General features: G+C 37.3%; 1 protein-coding gene across 1 annotated transcript in view; it reads left to right on the plus strand.

Moving 5' to 3' along the window:
* The window catches only part of Spata17 (spermatogenesis associated 17), a 177,007-nt gene that overhangs the window by 47,583 nt on the left and 112,091 nt on the right, over positions 1 to 17,333 (plus strand). The window contains 1 exon segment of the mRNA XM_059280989.1: positions 1,210 to 1,313. Within this exon segment, the coding sequence (XP_059136972.1) occupies positions 1,210 to 1,313 (104 nt within the window).

Here is a 17,333-nt window from a genome sequence, read left to right on the forward strand (position 1 = left end):
AAAACAACAGCAGAAACACAGAAAGCACACAAACACCCCTGGAATCCATTGCATATTGGCCAACTACTGCTGGGCATGGGGCCTGCCCTGGAGTATGGTTAATAGACCCAGTGACACTCTATTAGAGGAGCTAAGTTTCCCCCTCCAAGCAGTTATCAGTTGCAGATAGTTAGGGATGGGACTTTGTGTTCACGACCCATTCTCAGTGCTAGGATTTTGTCTGTGTTGACCCTGTTCAGGTCTTGTGCATGCTGTCACAGTCTCTGTGTGTTCATTTGTGTATCAGTCTTCCTGTGTCTAGAAGCTGCTGTTTCCATTAAGACATCTACCACCTCTGACTTTTCAAATCTTTTAACCTCCACTTCCACATAGATTTCTGAGCCCTGGGAGAGAGATTTGATAAAGACGACCCATTTAAGGCTGAGTGTTCCAAAGTCTGTCACTCTCTACACATTATCCAGTTGTGGGTCTCTGCGTTAATTTCCATCTACTGCAAGAAGATTGTCTCATGAGAGTTTAGTGAAGCACTGATCTATAGGTCTGACAGTGTGTCTTAGAAGTTATTTTATATTAGGTTCCTTTAGTAGAATAAAAGTAGTAAGTTTTCCCTAAAGCTCATGAACTATCCAGTCTCAGGTTCTTTGCCACTTTAGCAATGTCAGATATGGATTCCATCTCATGGTGTGGGTCTTAATTCAATCAAAAGATTGGTTACTCCTATTACATTTGTGCCACAATCACACTAGTATATCTTGCAGGCGTGTCTCTGTTGTAAGTTGCAAGGTTTATAGCCAGGTGATACTGATGATTACTTTTTTCCTATAGTGTGCAGAGTACCTTCCAGCATCATGAATGCTAGCCAGTAGGGGTAAAGCTTTTAGTTGGACAACAGCTTGGCTTCTCCATGTTCAATGACATAAATATTGTCTTCAGCAGTAAGGCCTGGCCATCAGGTTGTAGAGAACAACCAAATAGCCTTGGCAATAGCCTGTGATGTTTAAGAGTGGTGGTCCATGTGACCTTGGCCAACGACAACACGTAACCCATTCCTAGCACTAGAGGTTTTACTTGATGGCATACAATGTCTAGTTGGGACATTGTCCAAACCTTTATTTGACAGAAGTTATTAGACATAATCATCTTGATTTGAAGAAGTATATTTAAAAAAATGTTGAATGACATATTTTATGTCTTTATTTACACTAATAGATTCAGAGACGATGGCGTGCCTTTAGGATCCGGAAATATTGCTTTAATTATTATTATTTGAAGGAATACTTGAAAGCTGTTTCAGAGACCAATGATGCAATTAGGTGAGTAATATAACCACTCTTGTACTAGTGAAAGTTTACATGGACTATCAATAGACTGATTATTATTGCACTTAGGAAAGATCTTGAGACTTAGTAATATTGTGTTGACATGATATAGCTACATGATTCTATTTATCTTAAACATTTGTCCGCATGTCAAAATGATCATGTATTATTGTCTGTAAATTAGATTATTTATGTGTGTACTATGTGGTCCACACAAGTGTTTACTTTCTATAAAAATATCATATAATGAGTTAGATTTATCTATAAAGTGATTCTGCAGATGAAGTATTCAATAAACCTCCTATGTGTTTTGATAAACTTGCACAATAATGAGAATTTGTTTGTGAAGGAGGGAAACATCATGGAACACATTTAAGGGAGGAATCTGACAACAGACAAGGGAACAGGACATCTTCTGTAGATAGACACAAGTGCAGGAGTCAGCACGTTCAGTCAGCTTTCCCAAGTGCTGTGTGGTTTCATATTGCTGTGCTTTAAAAACAGTCTCCCTCTGTGATACACCCCACCATAGTGACATGATTACCCCTTGCCTACAGGACATGTAAATGAGGTGGAAATGATCATTAATGATTATTCGCACCTAGAGAGTTTTTACTCGAAAATTTTGTTTCTTCTACAATTATTATTTTGTTTTACTCTTAAGTGTTTTGGACCAAGGATCACAAACAATTGTTTTTAAGATTCTTGCTCTAAGGTTTGTATTCCTTCCTGAAGGCCTCTCTTTATACAAATTTGTGTTTTTCAGTCGGTTAAAATGTTTTAAACAGATTCCAATGCTGGAATCCTAAAATTATTTTCTGTAGTATTGCCGAAGACCCAGTCTTGTCTAAGTGGAGGTCCCCAAAAGACTCCCAGATCTCCCTAGGCTGCTGGCAACATCAGTGTCTCCACTCTTCTCACCTGTGGGTGACAGTACCATTTTTCATATTAGCTTTTTTGAAATATTCCTGTTGGGAATGTAAGTGGTCCAATTTTTGTATGTTTTAAACAGCATTGCATTACAAAATCTTCAAGAGAATAGATGGACTTTAAATGTATAATATTAAGTGAGGCCACACAATCTCAGAAAGAAGAAAAACTACAATTCTCCCTTACAGAGGGAGCCTAGGCGATGATATATGTATGTGTGTAAGCAAATGTACGTGTGGTTACAGTATAACATGCAGAAAAGAGAACAGGGCAGGCTAAATATCAAGGGATAAGAAAGGACTGCACACAGGTAATGGATTTGAATTCTTCTATTAATATGAGTTTCCTTTCAGTTCTTTATAAATTTGGGGTTCTTGCTTTTAAGATTTTTTTTTTTAAATTAAAGTAACTATGGCCTAGGGAGATAACTCAGTCAGTAAACATGCTATATAAGCTTCAAGACCAGAGTTCAGACCCCCAGAGCCCAATAAAAGCTGGGCACCATGATGAGTCTCTGTAACCCCTGCCCTGGGGAAGGAGATGGAGGCAAGCAGACCTCTGGACTTCCTGGCTGTCTGGTCTAGCCAACAGTGAGTCCCAGGTTCACTGAGAGGTGGTGGGTCAGAAAATATGGTGGAGAGCAAGCAATCAAGGAAGAAACTGGATGTTCACTGACCTCCATAGGCATGTGTACACACAGACACATCTGAAGACATGTGTGCGTGCAACATACATGGACACGCACATTTAAAGTAGTTTGGCCACTGCTTCTTTCTAATTATAGTACTACCTGATAAGTATTTCTGGATTCCTGGTAGTTGGTTTCTCCACTGACGCAATGAGCCAGATCAAGCCGAATCGGAAAGACCAGGTTTAATGAGCAAGTGCCTCTGAGTGCCTCTCAAGGCGCCCCCAGAAGTCAGGTGGGCTTTCTGAGAGGGGACAGAGTTTAGAGAGGAAGGTGGGGCTGAAGCAGAGCTTCCAAATGAACACTACCCATATTCTACATGCTTTATATAGTGTGATGCCATTTTTAATTTCTCCTTTGGAATTTATTTTTCAATGTCTAATGTTTCTCTTAAATTTACTAAATATTACAGTCAAATATATTTGCCATGAATATTGCTTTAGGTAGTTTATTGTTTTTCAATTTACGCAGATTATTTTCTTTTTATGCTCTTGAAAGGCAAGTAAATGGATTTTGGTTTTCCATCTGTGCTAGGTTGTATTTTAATTGCACAGCAAAACAATTACATTTGATATCTTAACTGTTGTATTTGCTCATCTTGTTTAATGTTTCTGATTTTTCTGTTTCCTTTAATATATAAACTATTTTTGCTTATCTGAAGTTTTCTTTAGATTTTATAAATTTTTCATGTAAGACTCCTTTCTACTCTGTGGGTTGCCATTTTTTAAAGCATTTATTTTATTTTGTATTTTTCTCTCTCTCCCCCTCTCCTTCCTTCCTTCCCTCCCTCCATCTCTGTGTGTGTGTGTGTGTGTGTGTGTGTGTGTGTGTGTGTGTGTGTGTGTATGTGTGTATACACACAGAGTCTAGGTACCTACAGAGGCCAGAAGTGTCAGGTCTCTTGAGCTAGAGTGACAGACAGTTGTGAGCTGCTAATATGGGTGCTGGGAATTGAACTCAGTTCTTCAAGAGTTCCAAGCACTCTTAACCCCTGGGCCATCTTTCCATGTCCAGTTTGTCATGTTTTAAACACATAATCGGGACTCTCCTTACGTAGGGCAGTTAGGCTTTCCTGAGAAGCTGCTGATGCCATCCTCCCTTTGGTTTTGTGTTGTGAAATCAACAAGAGGAAAGGGATTCTCATAGCTGCCTGCAGGACCTCTGTAACCTTGGAGACTAACATAGTCTGGAGGTAATTTGAGCTGAGCTGGCTAAGTTCCTAACACAGGTGGGTAAGGAAACTGCAGTGTATTTTCAAGTTTGTCAGCTAGAGACACTTTTGAGAATATCGTTTTTGTTTTGTTTTTAATCTTAATCATTACCAATTCCATTCAATAAACATTTGTTGACAACTTACAGGGCTAGTAGTAGCTGAGATGTTGGCATAGAATGATTTAAATGAGAAATCCTTGTTAGCCTTAATGTACACATACCTTATAGGAAGATATCACAAATATATGTAAAAACAAAAGCAGAGAGCATTCGAATTTTCTGTGCCCAAGAAATATACTAAATTCTTAGAATTATTGCAGATTTTTATAGCACAATGTGCTCAAAATCTGACTTTCTGAGATGGCTCTGTCTTCTTGTGGTCCTCCTCAGTGCCTCCTTGTTCTGAAGGAGCCTTCCTAACTGCCTCAGTCTGATGGTGTCCCTTGACTAATTGATTCCTCTCTGCACCATGTGCCTTTCTCTGCTACCTTTCACCTTGTTCACTGCTTGTTCTTCCTCCTTCCTCCAAGAGAGGAGTGACTTCATTTCCTAGGAAACTGCAGAGAGGAAACCATTGTGACATTTGGATTCATTTATTTATACTTTTTGGTTAAGTACTGGTGATAGAGAAATCCTCAATTTCTCCTTATCACACCTAGTTCAGTGTTAAAATTTATGTATACTAAAAAAGAATGAAACAAAGACCAGGGCATATACTCATGTAGCTTTAGTTGTGAGGCAGATTACCCTAACTGGAAGTTAACTCTCTTCCTGGGATGTGAATTGCTCAGGAGCCCAGACGTCTGAGGGTGGCCCAATCTCATTCTCAGATGAAATTCCTGAGGAAATTCTAATCCTTAGGGTCTCTATTACAGTAATGGATTGGTGGGGTAAAATGATGATGACAGATTCATGTCTACACTATTAACATAATACAGACAATAATTAACGTATTTCCCCATAGCTCTTTGTTCTGTAACACCACACTGGTTACTACTGCTTCTCACGGTTTCTCTTTCTTGCTCCCCCCCCACACACCCTTTCTTATTATCCTTGCTTTGTTCTTTGTCCCACATTTCCTCTATTTCCAGGTTCCTCTTTCATCCCCAACATTCCAGCTTAGCTAACGCTCAAGTTCCACTTGGGCTCTTCACATAAATACTTTATTCTTGCAGTAGCGTCTCCATGTATTATTGTCCTGATTTTCCTTAGCTAAAAGGCCCTTAACATGTTTTCCTAAATCAAAGGATATTAAACTCAAGTGATATTACATCATTGAGATTAATCCTCATCTTATTTTTGTGCTTTGAGTATCATTCCATACTTAAGGAATGTCCTTCTAATATGTAATGGCTGTTTGGTATTATGTTATAATTCATAACTTTTCAATAGACCCTTTGTGATAGATATAATTTTTTCTACTATTGTAAAGATAGAGCTACAGAAAGCATTCTTGTTTGTGTCTTGGTTTTTCTTAGTTCTTTTTTCTTGGGTAGAAACAGTAGGGTGTCTGGTTATCAGGTTCTTCAAAAACTTTTATAAGAAATTTGACTGATCGAAATGTTAATAATATATTAGATTACATATATATACATTCATATAATCTGTACTACATAGAGTTTGTGATTAAATGAACCTCTTATTTAGCCTTCATTTAATTTTTTAATATTTGAGTAAACTGGTAAAACATCATCTGCTAAAAAGGAACATTTTTCTTGCTTCTTTGTAAATGAGAACTTCTTTTACATCATTATAACATTTCGTTTATTGAGAGACAGACAGAGATGAGGGAGAGGGGAGAGTATGGGGGAATGCACACATGCCATGATGGTGATATGTGGGGCAGTCAGAGGACATCCTTGTGGAGTCAGTTTTCTCTCTGCAATCTTAATGGTTCTGGGTGTTGAACTTGGGTCATTCAGCTTGTGTGGCAGTTGCCTTTATGTGCTGAACAGTCTTGCCAGCCCATAAAGATAACTTCTGGAATTTCCGTTTTTAACTATAATTGGTGTATAGAGATGTTATCTGTGGAGCTGGTGAGATTGCTCAGTGGGTAAAAATGCTTGCTGTTCATCGGGCAGCCTGAGTTCCATCTCTGGAAGCTACATAAAGGGAGGAGAGAAGGAACTCCACATACTTATCCTATTGCATATGTGCCATAGCACACATACCCACGTGCACACATACACACACACACACACACACACACACACACACACACACACACACGCATAATAAATAGAATTTATATAAAAAGGTTTGGGTTTGCTTTAATATTGTATCAGATGCCCTGCTAAAATCATAATGAATTTGCTAGTCTATTGATTTGGGAACTTCATATATAAATTGTATGCTATTTAAAAATATTCTAGTAGTTTTTCTTCTTCCAACCTTATTCTTTCTGTGTCTCATGGCATTAAGTAGAGCCTCCACTGAATGCTGTCTAGGGAGAGTGGGCATATCACAGTGGTCTTCGTTTGAAAGGGAAAACATGGTATTTTATGAAAACAAACAGTAATTTCTGAAATTTGTTAGTTTTTAGATGCAAAAACTTCATGAATTTAATAAACATTTTTCAGATGACTTGCATATACTTTGAATATTTTTCAACTACTTTTTCTGCATTTATTATGATTGTTAGTTTTCCTTTTATTTAAAATATCTAATTTTACGTCACATTTACAATCTAAGCAAACTGAATATGTTGCCTCTATACTAATTGAGGCATGAGGAAATCTGTCCCCACATTGGTGAGCGTTGCAGACTGTTAGCTCTGCAGATGTTTGCTCTGCAGATGTTTAGTTCTTTGGTCAGTCCTTAAAATATTAAAGGTTGTGTTTAATTTTGATGAATAATCAAGTCATCTGCATTTATTTTCTGTAATGATGCTCTGTGTTCTATATGATTTTGTATTAGCCATCCAACATTCCTTTTAAAACAATTTGTCTCATATTATTTTATAACCTTTTATTCTATACTTTTCTGTATTGCTGTATTTTAAATATATCTCTTATACAAAGCATATATATAGGATTTTTTGTTTATTTGTTTGAGACAAGGTCTCTCTACATATACCCAGCTGTTCTGGATCTTACTATGTAGACTATGCTGTCCTCAGACTCACTGAGATTCAGCTACTTCTGCCTCCTGAGTTCCTTGTGTTAATTAATTAATAACAGGTTAATTAATAACGTGTGTTGTCACACCCAACACTAATTAGGATCTTTTTATTTATGTTTTAAGTTTGCATCTTTGCAGATGTCTTTATTTCATTATCTATTGGATTCTGAGACAAGGTCTTGCTATGCAGCTGAGGTTGGCCTCTAACTCATAGCGGCTTCCAGATCAGTCTTCCCAGTGCTCGGATCAGAAGCCTGCCCCACCACACCCCTAGTAAGGACTTTTATAATAAACTCAGTTGTCTGAACTCCATCAGCAACAAGATTGTATTCATTTATATTATACTACCAACACTGAAAATTGGTAGCTATCACTTGCTGATGCAGTCCTTCACAGTAAGATTTTTACGATGTGCTGTTAAGTAGTGGTGAGCTAAACATGACTTTATGCCAATCCTCAAATGCATGTTTCGGCAATTTCCTCCTTGCTATCTTTTTTAGTGATTTTTATTTGTTGTTCTTTTATATTCCTTTCTTTCTGTGATTTCTCCTCCTTTCTTGTCTTTCGCATTGATTTCATTTTTACTCCATGTCTTTCCACTCTGTAGACTTAGGAAATAAGCCTTCTACTTTCATTCTTTATGTGATTAACTTTGAAATTTCATCCTTAACAAACTCTAAAGTTAGTCAATACTCCTCTTTCAAATAACGCAAACATTATTGGAAGGGACTGGAGAATGTTTTAATTTTCATGCCCTTATAGTTCAATATTTCAGTCATGTCTCTTATAACGCGATAAATTAGGCATTGTTTTTCCTACTTTATATGAAAATGCCAGTTCTTTGATCCCTTCTTACACCCTATCTCATTATTGGGATTATTCCTTTCTCCCTGAAACATTATCTTTATACATCATTAGACAAGATAAAATATGATATCATTAAATTTTCAAATGAAATTATAATTTCATTTGAACTCTGGAGGCTACTTTTAGCATACTTGTTTCTAATTCAACACTTACTTTTCTGAGTACTTTGAATATATGATTTCCCTGTTTTCTGTTTCATTTCACTTATTCTTCATTGGTACCTAATTGCCCTTCTCACTGTCTCTGCGTATGTATGTGCATGGGCTATCTGTCTTAGAATGGAAATTGTCTACTGACTTTTCTTTATGTGAAACTGTACTTCCAATATTTATACAGGCATAAACTTCACACATTTTTCAATATGTTTATTTTCACTTCCAACTCTTCCTTTTCTCCATTCAGAATCTACCCTCCCTCAAAGCCCTCCAATGCAACCAAGTTGATAGCATTTTTCTTTGTTATTTGTGTGTGTGTGTGTGTGTGTGTGTGCGTGCGCACGTGTGCAGGTGCACACATGTGAACACATGTATGTATATATATGTACATCTGCTCAGTCTGTTTTTTTTTGTTGGTGGTATGTATATGGTTTCAACATGCACCATTCTATACTGGACAACCTTTAAGGGGGTCATCTTTAGGAGAGGCTAATTCTCCTTCTCCTAACAGTCATTATTTCCTATGATTATTTGTTTAGAATAACAATCTACCTTGTCCATATTAGCATGTCCATTGATTCTACCATTGTTCGAATCTTTTTTATGCAGCCATTTCTAGGAAGTAATATTTCACAGCAGACTTCCTGGTATTCTGGGTCTTACAATCTTTCCACCCACTTTTCTGCAATGTTTCCTGAGCCAGAGAGGCAGGAATTGTGATGCAGATGTATCCAATAGGGCTGGGCTTCCCATGATCCATTGAGCTCATCATTGTGTCCAATTTTTATTTTCTATGATGGTCTCCATTTGCTGTGAATAGGGGCTTTCTTTGATGAAAGATGGAAGACACACTTAACTGTGGGTATAAGATCAAGATTTAGAATGTAAGTGAAATTATACTGGTCCCCTAAACTGGTGGTCATTAATTCTCTCCTAAAATCCATGACCTTACGAGCTCCAGGAAGCTGGCCAGGTTTCCAGGACCAGGCATGATTTCCCTCCTGTTTCATGAGCCTTAAGTCCAATTAGACAGAAGTTGGTAACAACAGACATGTGAGGGCCACTTGTTTCACCTCTGCAGAAATCTTGCTAAGCTGTTCATTATTGTGGTTCATGGGTGTCGCAGCTGGATAGGACTAATAATTTCTTTCTTCCCTTAGCAGCTTGCACAGTATTTTCTGGTACCATTTTCTAGACCTTAGGAAGGAGGCTTTCTGGTTAGATCCAGCGCAAATACTCCAGGTCCTGTGTCCTAAGTATGTGGTGTCTAGCATTAGAAGGTGTCTTCAACCTAGAAGAGACAACCAAGGGCAACAGCAATAGCCTGATCAACTACTCAAAAAGAGGTTTCTCATGCTTGATACTTTGGTTTTTATTAGTCTTTGGTTCTTATGGGGAGCATTATTATTGTCAGTCCAAGTTGCATAACTTTATCACTTATATGTATTGTGTGTAATTTTGTAAATATAAACTAATGTGATTCCTTGAGGCATTGTTAAATGTTATTTTCGTCCTGCCTTCTCTTTCTTCTTTCCTTTTTGATTTCCCCTCCCTGTGTTTTCTGTTTCCTTCTTCACACCACGTGTACCCTTCTATTCCCCTCTTAAGTGCCCTCCTCCACATGGTCCCATCACACTCCCTCAGTTCTAAGGTTATTCTGTGTTATATACTCACATTTGAAAATTTGGAGAATAGAACCAAATTTTCTGTGAGAACACATGAGAAAACGGAGGCAGTTGTCTTTCTGGGTTTGAGTTACCTCACTTAATCTGTCCTAGGTCCGTTTGTCTGCAAATTTCATGATTTCTTTCTTTTTATTTCTGCTGAATAGTATCCCATTGTGTATATGTGTCACATTGTCATTATCCATTCATCACTTGAGGGACATTTAAATTGTTTCCATTTCCCGGCTATTGCAAATAGGGCAATAGTGAACATTGCTAAGCAAATCTCTGTGTAGGAGGATGTTCAGTCCTTTGGGTATAGGTCAAAGAGTAGTGTAGTAGTACATATGATAGTATAGTATATATACAAGATTGACTGTGGGTTTTTTGAGAGTTCTCTGCACTGATTTCCACAGTGGCTGCAACAGTCTGCAATCCACCACCAGTAAGTGAGGGCTCCCCTTTCCCCATAACTTTGCCAGCATTGTTATCCATTGTTTTCTTAGCAGTTCTGACTGGGGTGAGATGAAATCTCAAAGTTGTTTTGATTTACATTTCCCTAATTGCTAACACTGATGAACACTTTTTGAGATATTTCTTAGTCCTTTTTAATTCTCTATTGAAAATTCTCTGTTTAATTTTGTCGATTTGTTTCTTTGACTGTTATTTGAGTTCTTTGTATATTTGGGATATTAATCCTTTGTCAGATGTATAGCTAACAAAAATTTTGTTCCATTCTGTAGGTTTCTTCTTTACATGGTTGTTTTCTTACGTCTCCAGAAGCTTGATTGCTTGTCTTAAGTCCTGGAAAAGAGTCATGTTCACGAAATCGTTCCCATTGCCCATGTTTTCTTCTAATAGCTTTAGTGCTTCAGCTTGCAAATTGAGGGTTTTGATCCATTTGGATCTAATTTTGTACAGGGTGACAAATAAGGGTCTAGTTTATTCTTCTCCCTGTGGACATCCATTTTCCCCAGCACCATTTATTAAAGGTGCTGTCTTTTCTACAGTGTATTTGTTGTTTTTGCTTCTGTGTCAAATGTCAGGTGGCTGTAGGTACAAGTACTCATGTTTGGGTCTCCATTTTATTTCATTGGTCTACATGTCTGTTTTTGTGCCATATTGTTTCTATTACTATAGTTCTATACTATATCTTGAAATCTGGAATGGCAATAACTCTAAAATTAGTATTTTATTTGTTTGTTTGTTTGTTTATCTCAGTATTGCTTTAGCTATACAGAGTCTTTTCTGGTTCCATATGAATTGTAGGTTTTTTTTCTATTTCTGTGATGAATATTTTAGATATTTTTGATTGGGATTGCATTTAATATTTAAATTGCTTTTGGTATAATGGTCATTTTCACAACATTAATTTTACAAATCCATGAACTTAGGGTGTCTTTCCATTGTCTTGTGTCTTTCGCAATCTCTTTCTTTAGAGATTTCAAGTTCTCATTATGGTAGTCCTTCATCTCCTTAGGCTTATTTCACAATATTTTGCTTACAATTGTAAATGGGAGTGTTTCCATGATCTGTTTCTCAGTGTGTTTATTGTTGGTTTATAGGTAGGCTACTGATCTTTGTAAGTTAATTTTTTTTTATCCTGCTACTTTGATGAAATTGTTGTTTCTAGAAGTTTTCTGGTGGAAATACTTTGGGATTTCCTATGTAGAATAACATGTCATCTGCAAATGGGACAATTTGACTTCTTTTTCTATTTGTTTTCTTTTAATTTCCCTCTCTTGCAGTATTGCTTCAGCTAGTGTTACCAGCACTGTATTGAAAAGGAGTAGGGACAGTGGATAGTTGTGTCTCTGCCCTGATTTCAATGGGATTACTTTGGAAGTCTCTCCATTTATGGTAATTCTGGCTATGGGTTTGTCATATACAGCCTTTCTTATGCTGGGGTATGTTACTTCAAGTCCAGCTCTCTCTAGGACTTTTATTACATAAAGATGTTGGATTTTGTCAAATGCATTTTATGAATCTATTGAGATAATCTTTTAATTTTTTATCTTTAAGTCCATTTATATTATTTATGTATTTTTATTGTATTTACCGACTGTTGAACCATCCCTGCATTTTGGGAGAAAGTCAACTTGATTGTGGTGAGCGATCTTATTGATATATGCCTATGTTCAGTTTGCTAGTGTTTTTTTTTTTAAATTTTTATTTTTATTTTGCAATACAATTCAGTTCTACATATCAGCCACGGATTCCCTTGTTCTCCCCCCTCCCGCCCCCCTCACCTTCCCCCCAGCCCACCCCCCATTCCCACCTCCTCCAGGGCAAAGCCTCCCCCGCGGACTGAGATCAACCTGGTAGACTCAGTCCATGTAGGTCCAGTCCCCTCCTCCCAGGCCGAGCCAAGCGATCCTGCATAGGCCCCAGGTTTCAAACAGCCAACTCGTGCAATGAGCACAGGTCCCGGTCCTACTGCCTGGATGCCTCCCAAACAGATCAAGCCAATCAACCGTCTCACCCATTCAGAGGGCCTGATCCAGTTGGTGACCCCTCAGCCATTGGTTCATAGTTCATGTGTTTCCATTTGTTTGGCTATTTGTCCCTGTGCTTTATCCAACCTTGGTCTCAACAATTCTCGCTCATATAAACCCTCCTCATTCTCGCTAATTGGACTCCCAGAGATCCACCCAGGTCCTAGCCATGGATCTCTGCATTCAGATCCCTCAGTAGTTGGATGGAGTTTCTAGCATGACAATTAGGATGTTTGGCCATCCCATCACCAGAGTAGGTCAGTTCAGATTATATCTCGACCATTGCCAGCAGTCTATTGTGGGGGTATCTTTGTGGATTTCTGTGGGCCTCTCTAGCACTTTGCTTCTTCCTATTCTCATGTGGTCTTCATTTACCATGGTCTCCTATTCCTTGTTCTCCCTCTCTGTTGTTGATCCAGCAGGGATCTCCCGCTCCCCCAAGCTCTCTTTCCCTTGACCCTCGCCCTTCATACCCCCACTTATGTCCAGGCTGTTCATGTAGATCTCTTCCATTTCTCCATCATTGGGTGATCTCCGTGTCTTTCTTGGGGTCCTGTTTTCCAGGTAGCCTCCCTGGTGATGTGAGTAGCAGTCCAGTCATCCTTGTTCCACATCTAGTGTCCTCCTCTGAGTGAGTACATACCATGTTTGTCTTTCTGAGTCTGGGTTACCTCACTCAGTATGATTTTTTTCTAGATCCATCCATTTGTCTGCAAACCTCATGATGTCATTGTTTTTCTCTGCTGAGTAGTATTCCATTGTGTATATGTACCACATGCTTGCTAGTGTTTTATTGAGGATTTTCACATCTATGTTGATGGAGTATAGGTTTTTAAATTTCCTTGTAAACAACAGATAGATGGATTTTGTTTTTTAATCTATTCAGATAGCTTATGTCTTTTGACCGGACAGTTGAGGACACCAACATTTAAAGTTATTATTGAAATGTATGTGTAGATTCCAGTTGTGTGTGTGTGTGTGTGTGTGTGTGTGTGTGTGTGTGTGTGTGCTTCCTGGTTTGTGTTCTTAGTTGTGTTTTGTATTTCATTCAATTATAGCTTTGTTTGCTTTCTTTCTAGAGTCTCGTATCTGTGCTGCTTTTCTTCAGCTTGAAGGATTTCTTCCAGTGTCCGTTCAGTGTTTTTTGGTTTGTTGGATATGAATTTTTTTGGATGTTTGTGTATCATCAAACGTTTTTCATTCTCCTTCAAGTCTGGCAGATAGTTTTCTTGGGTACAATGGTCAAGGTTGGCAGGTGTGGTCTGTTAGAACCTGGAGCACATTGCTGCAGGCTTTTCTGGCTTTCAGAGAGTCCACTAAGGCATCTGCTGTTGTGCTAAGGGTTTTCCTTAACGTGTGGCTTGTGCCTTCAGCATGCTTTCTTTGTTCTATATGATTAGTGTTTAAACTCTGCTATGCTGGGTGGAGTGTATTCTCTGGCCTGGTCTAGTTGGGGCTTCTGTGTGCTGACTGTATGTATATAGTTATAACTTTCTAGTTTGGGGGATGGTTTCCTCTCCTGAGATTCTTCTCCCTCACCTGTGCCTGTAATTAGAAGATTGGATCTTTTAGTAGTGTCACACATGTCCTGCATGTTCATTTTCTGTGTTTTTATTTTTTTCATGTTCTTTGCTTGTTTAACTTAGATCCTCTGCTTTAAAATTGTTTCAGTGCTGGTTCTCTCAAGAGGCTTAGTCAGGCTGACAGCTGGAGCTGCTGTCTATGTGAAAACTACAGTTAAAGGCAAGCTCCATTTACACCCTATTTACAGGAGATCCAGAAGTCCTTTGGTGTTAGCCAATGATGCCCCTTAGTTTCTTGTTGCATAGGCCTCTGCAAAGCAGTTTATAATGTGGAAATTTTCTGCCTCTCAGCAAGAAAACAAGAGATCAAGACATCATCGAATATGGAAGCCACATCTATAACCTCATACCCAAAGCAACACATCATCACTTCCATTGTATCCATTGAAACAGAAAACATGGTCCATCCCATAATCAAAGGAAGAGAATGACACAAACGACTGAATTCCAGAATATCATAACTGGAGGCAATCTTGGACTAAACCCACATTCAACAATTTACATATAGCATTCAATTGAGCTATTGGTTTTAACCAGTTTGCCTACTGTGAAAGTTAATTTTTATACTTACTTAACACAATATTTTAATGCCATTGTTATTATTAGATTTCAAATTTTAGTATTATCTGAAAGCAATTATGATTTATGCTAATTACTTATGCCAGTAATTATTAAAATTTATGTCTGGCTTTGTGAAGAGTATATGAAAGATCTAATATAGTCCTTTGTCTTGAGGCAATATTATATCATTCAGAAAAAAAAGTTAGTCAATTATTTTATATCAGAGTATGCCTTGATTTTGAATTGTGTAGGACACCAAATATCATTGCGTTTAACATTACTCTTTTTGTAAAAGAATAGTTGATATATTCTACAGTTAATAATAAAAATATGTAATAAATATGTAAGGATACATTTTCTTAACCAAGAGTGGAAACATTACAAAGATAAATGGCACTGATTAGTTTAAGGCTGAGCTTGTACTTGGTAGACATGCTCCTTTGTAACCTCTAGCCTGAGATGTAAAAACTGCCCCAGGTTATGAATAATAAAATTATATGATGAAATTTAAAATTGGTATTAATAAAACATTATTAGCTTGGAGTACAGAAAACTGGCTGTTTTTAGGTCTTTTGACAGAAATTTGAGGTTAAAATAACGTATTCTTCTAAGTTGAATGCAAGAATGGAATTACTGGCTGTTAATATCTTATAGTAGTATCTTTATTTTGAATGATAATTGGTCAGTCATCAAAACAAATTAGTTTCTCAGCATATTAATTTTGTTTGGTGTGATTTGGAGCAAAAGAATTTTTATAGGTGATATTAGACTTTATATTTTCATATATCAGGAAAGTTTTTAAAGACATGTTTTGTTTTTTATTATACTAGCTTTATTAATATAAAATTCTCATACACCCATTTTAAGATTACTGTTTTGTAATCTGTTCACATAGTCACAGTTCTGCAACATCATTACAGTCAATTTAAAACATTTTCATCACCTTGCATAAAACTATACTCTGTAACAGTCACATTCCATTCCTTACCCTTCAGCTCTACACAACCATGAGTTTGCTTTCTGTCTCTGTAGAATTGCCAATCTAGACATTTTATATAAATTGAACATTGTAAAAATGAGGCTTTGTAATATCCTTTAGTGTGCTGTGTTCAAATTCATCCATGTCCTTTACATGGATAAGCTGTAACATTTTACTCATTAATCTGATGATAGACCTTTCAATTGTTCCTACCTTTTCAGTTATTAATGAATAATAGTGTGATGACTTTATGTATAAGTTTTAATGTAAACATGTGGTTTTGTTTCTGTTAGATACAACATCAAAGCTTGAAGCTGATAGTGAAGAACATAAAACTAAACACTATCTCCCTAAATATCAGTACAAATTTCTTTTTTAAATCCATGTGTATGAGTGTTTTGCCTACATTTATGTCTGTGCACCATGTAGTGCATGCAATGTCCATGGAGGCCAGAAGATGTTAGATCCTTTGGAGCTGAAATTACAGATGATTGTGAGCCGCCATATGGGTGCCAAGAACTGAACCTGGCTCCTTTGCAAGAGCAGCTAGTGCTCTTAACCCCTGAATCATCTCTCCAGCTCCACCAGTAGGAATTTTAGGGGCTTGGTGATCATGAAGAGTGGCCAGCTTGGAAAACAGAAACCTAAAGGGAAGCTTGATGTCTCTTCATATATTTTAAAAGCCATTAGTTACAAAAAAAAAAAAAAAAAAAAAAAAAGACCAAGGAAAAACTTGAGGTCAAAATAAAAAGTACATTTCCAGTAAGTAAAACTATACAATACTAGGCTGTCTCATGGTGTATAGAGTACCCCTACTTCAACAGAAATCCTCATGCAAACTCATCAAAACTCAGGTAGAGGCAGCTTCTGTTTCAGTGACAAATGAGATTTCAAGTCTGAGATGCTTTGCTTAATATGGTAGTGAATGATTTTAGAAGACATGGAAAAATCTGTTGTACTGGCTGATTTTGTGTGTCAACTTGACACAAGCTAGAGTCATCAGAGAGGAAGGACCCTCAGCTGAGGAAATGCCTCCATGAGTTTAAGCTTAAAGGCATTTTCTCAATTAATGATCAATGATGGAGGATCCATCCAGTCTATGATGGGTGAGACCATCCTGGGCTAGTAGTCCTGCAAAGAAAGCAGGCTGAGCAAACCAGTAAGCAGCACCCCTCCATGGCCTCTGCATCAGCTCCTGCCTGCAGGTTCCTGCCCTGTTTTTTTTCATATCCTGACTTCCTTCAGTGATTAACATCAACATGGAAGTGTAAGCCTAATAAACCCTTTCTCCCCAACTTGCTTTTTGGTCACAGTGTTTTATCACAGCAATAGATACCCTAAATAAGACATCTTTATGTTTATTTACTATAAAATTCAAAGCACTTTGAATTATATAAAGATACAAGAAAAAAATTACTCTGTAATACATAAGGTAAGAATTTATAGTGTGTATTATATACTCATACCATGGTGAACATGAAATATTTATAAATCAATAGTTTACCTCCCCTTCACACACACACACATAATAACGTGCTTAAAACCTTTAATTAAATTTAAAAATGTTCTGGACTAGAAGCTAAAAATTTTTGAAAAATCCTTATAATATTTAAAGTTACCATTAAAATATCTTATTTCTTGCTATTGAATGAAGGTTGTTTGCATTGTCATAGATATGGAAGGTTATCTCTGAGGTGACAATCTTTCCACAAATCACTGCATATGTCTTTCAGACTTTTGAGAGTGACTAGTGACTTTAT

This window comes from Peromyscus eremicus, chromosome 15 (assembly GCF_949786415.1).
Source record: "Peromyscus eremicus chromosome 15, PerEre_H2_v1, whole genome shotgun sequence".
NCBI lineage: Eukaryota > Metazoa > Chordata > Mammalia > Rodentia > Cricetidae > Peromyscus > Peromyscus eremicus.